The sequence below is a fragment of the Fulmarus glacialis genome, unplaced genomic scaffold, assembly GCF_000690835.1.
Source record: "Fulmarus glacialis isolate BGI_N327 unplaced genomic scaffold, ASM69083v1 scaffold32258, whole genome shotgun sequence".
NCBI classification, from domain to species: domain Eukaryota; kingdom Metazoa; phylum Chordata; class Aves; order Procellariiformes; family Procellariidae; genus Fulmarus; species Fulmarus glacialis.
The window spans coordinates 5,709-7,467 of record NW_009226857.1 but is presented as its reverse complement, the minus strand read 5'-3'; the positions used below and the strand labels follow the sequence as shown (position 1 = coordinate 7,467).

At 61.3% G+C, this 1,759-nt stretch overlaps 1 protein-coding gene across 1 annotated transcript in view; it reads left to right on the top strand.

Moving 5' to 3' along the window:
• FAM214B (family with sequence similarity 214, member B) overlaps positions 1–1,759 on the top strand; it is a 6,372-nt gene that overhangs the window by 117 nt on the left and 4,496 nt on the right. Inside the window, 1 exon segment of the mRNA XM_009582951.1 lies at positions 9–1,039. Coding sequence (XP_009581246.1) covers positions 9–1,039 — 1,031 coding nt within the window.

Genomic DNA, 1,759 nt, shown 5'->3' with positions numbered 1-1,759 from the left:
GCCTCCCTTTCCCCCAGGGCGCGCCCCTGCCCCCAGCCTGTCCCGGCCCAGTGGAGAGGCACCCTTGGAGCCTTCCTCGCAGCGCTGCACCCACCGTGGCATCCTCATGGGCTACAATGAGACAGAGATCAAGCGCCAGAAGGTTTACCAGGTCTCTATCTTTTCCCATCTCTCCAGCTCCTCTGAGAGCACGGAGCAGCGGGCAGGCAGCCGGCCGGCTGTCAAGAGGGCTTACCCCGAGCAGCGAACTCCGGAGCGGGGGCGAGATCCCAAACGAACTCACTGGGGTGGTGGGGGGGTGGATGGCAAGCGCGACGGGGGCCCTGGGCAGGCTTCCCTGGACGATGACGATACCTTTGAGGACGGTCTGCTGGTGGAGGAGCTATCCCTGTGCGGCTCTGCCCAGCACTTCTCCCACAGCGGGCTGCGGGTGGTGGAGCACCGGTGTGATGGCAGCCCTAGCCACAGCCCCAAGGCCAGCAGAGAGGACAAGTCGCAGGATGTCTCCTCCTCCTGGCCCCAGCACATTGCTTGCAGTACTTTGCACACAAGAGACGGTTGCCCTGCCTCATCGGGGGATCAGCCCACAGACTGTGGGGAGAATGGGGATCGGGCAAGTGGCCACAACTTACTTCACCTTGATTTGCACAATATTGCACAAACAGCCCAGCTGGTCTCTGGTGGGAAGAGAGAGAAGCCAGGGAGCAGCCCAGCTCACAGCAGCAGGGCTACCGGAGAAGAGGAAGGGCCAGTGGTGGCCAATGGGTGCAAGGAGCCCCCAGCTCCGCAGACAGCGCTCAGCCCCGAGCCCAGCAACCTGAGCTCCCTGGAGAAGACACCCTGCGGGAGCAGCCAGCTCAGCGGCAGCATTAAGCTGCTGCCCGCTGGTGAGATTGTGGCCGACTCCTGTTCTGAGGATGAGAGCCTGTCCCCGCCGGCAAGGAAGAGGGTCCTGCCGTGCCATCCAGTGCCCACAGCCTGCCGCAGCACTGATGCCAAGGGGGCCCCATTCTGGAATCATCTGCTTCCCACAGCCAAGGTGAGCATCGCTTGTGTGGGGAGGCAGGGCATGGCTTGGGGACACCCAGAGCTCAGGGCTGTTTTTGTGGGCAATGTGGTCCATCGTGGCACAGCACCCTGTTCCTGTCCCAGTGCCACAGCACTGGTGTGAGCAGGACAGCGGCTGACAACCAGTCCTGGGACACACAGTCTATAGGCTGTCACCAACTCTTGACACCTTTTAGTCACTGGATCCTCTGCTTGCAACCAGCTTTTTAGCCTGGAGAACCTTGCTCGGACAGGACACGACCTCCTTGTGACAGCAAGAGTTGGATATGTGGCGTGGGGCCACACTCAGTGTCTGACAACTTCACATTAAGCCAGGCTGACTGGCAGGCTTGGGAAGAGTGGCTGTCTTCTGCCTGCCTGACGAGGAGGAAGTCAGAGGGGTGGGATGGCTTGAGTGCCTGGCCATGATATCCAGGACAAGAGTTTGGTGGCAGGGAGTGGGACTGGACATGCTCTGGGCAGAGAGTGGGAGCCCCAGTGCTGTGTGCGGAGATGCCACTGGCTTTTCTGCCATGCTGGGGTGCCTATGGCATGTCTCCAGGGTGCCACAAACTCAGAAATGGGGCAGACTCCAGAGGTTTGCAACCACCCTGGCAGCTCAGGAGCTGCCTGCAATTCCTCCCTGCTTACCAGCCCCTCCTGGCCAGCTCCATGCCTTCACCGTGTTGTGCCAGCTGAGGCTGTAGAAGGC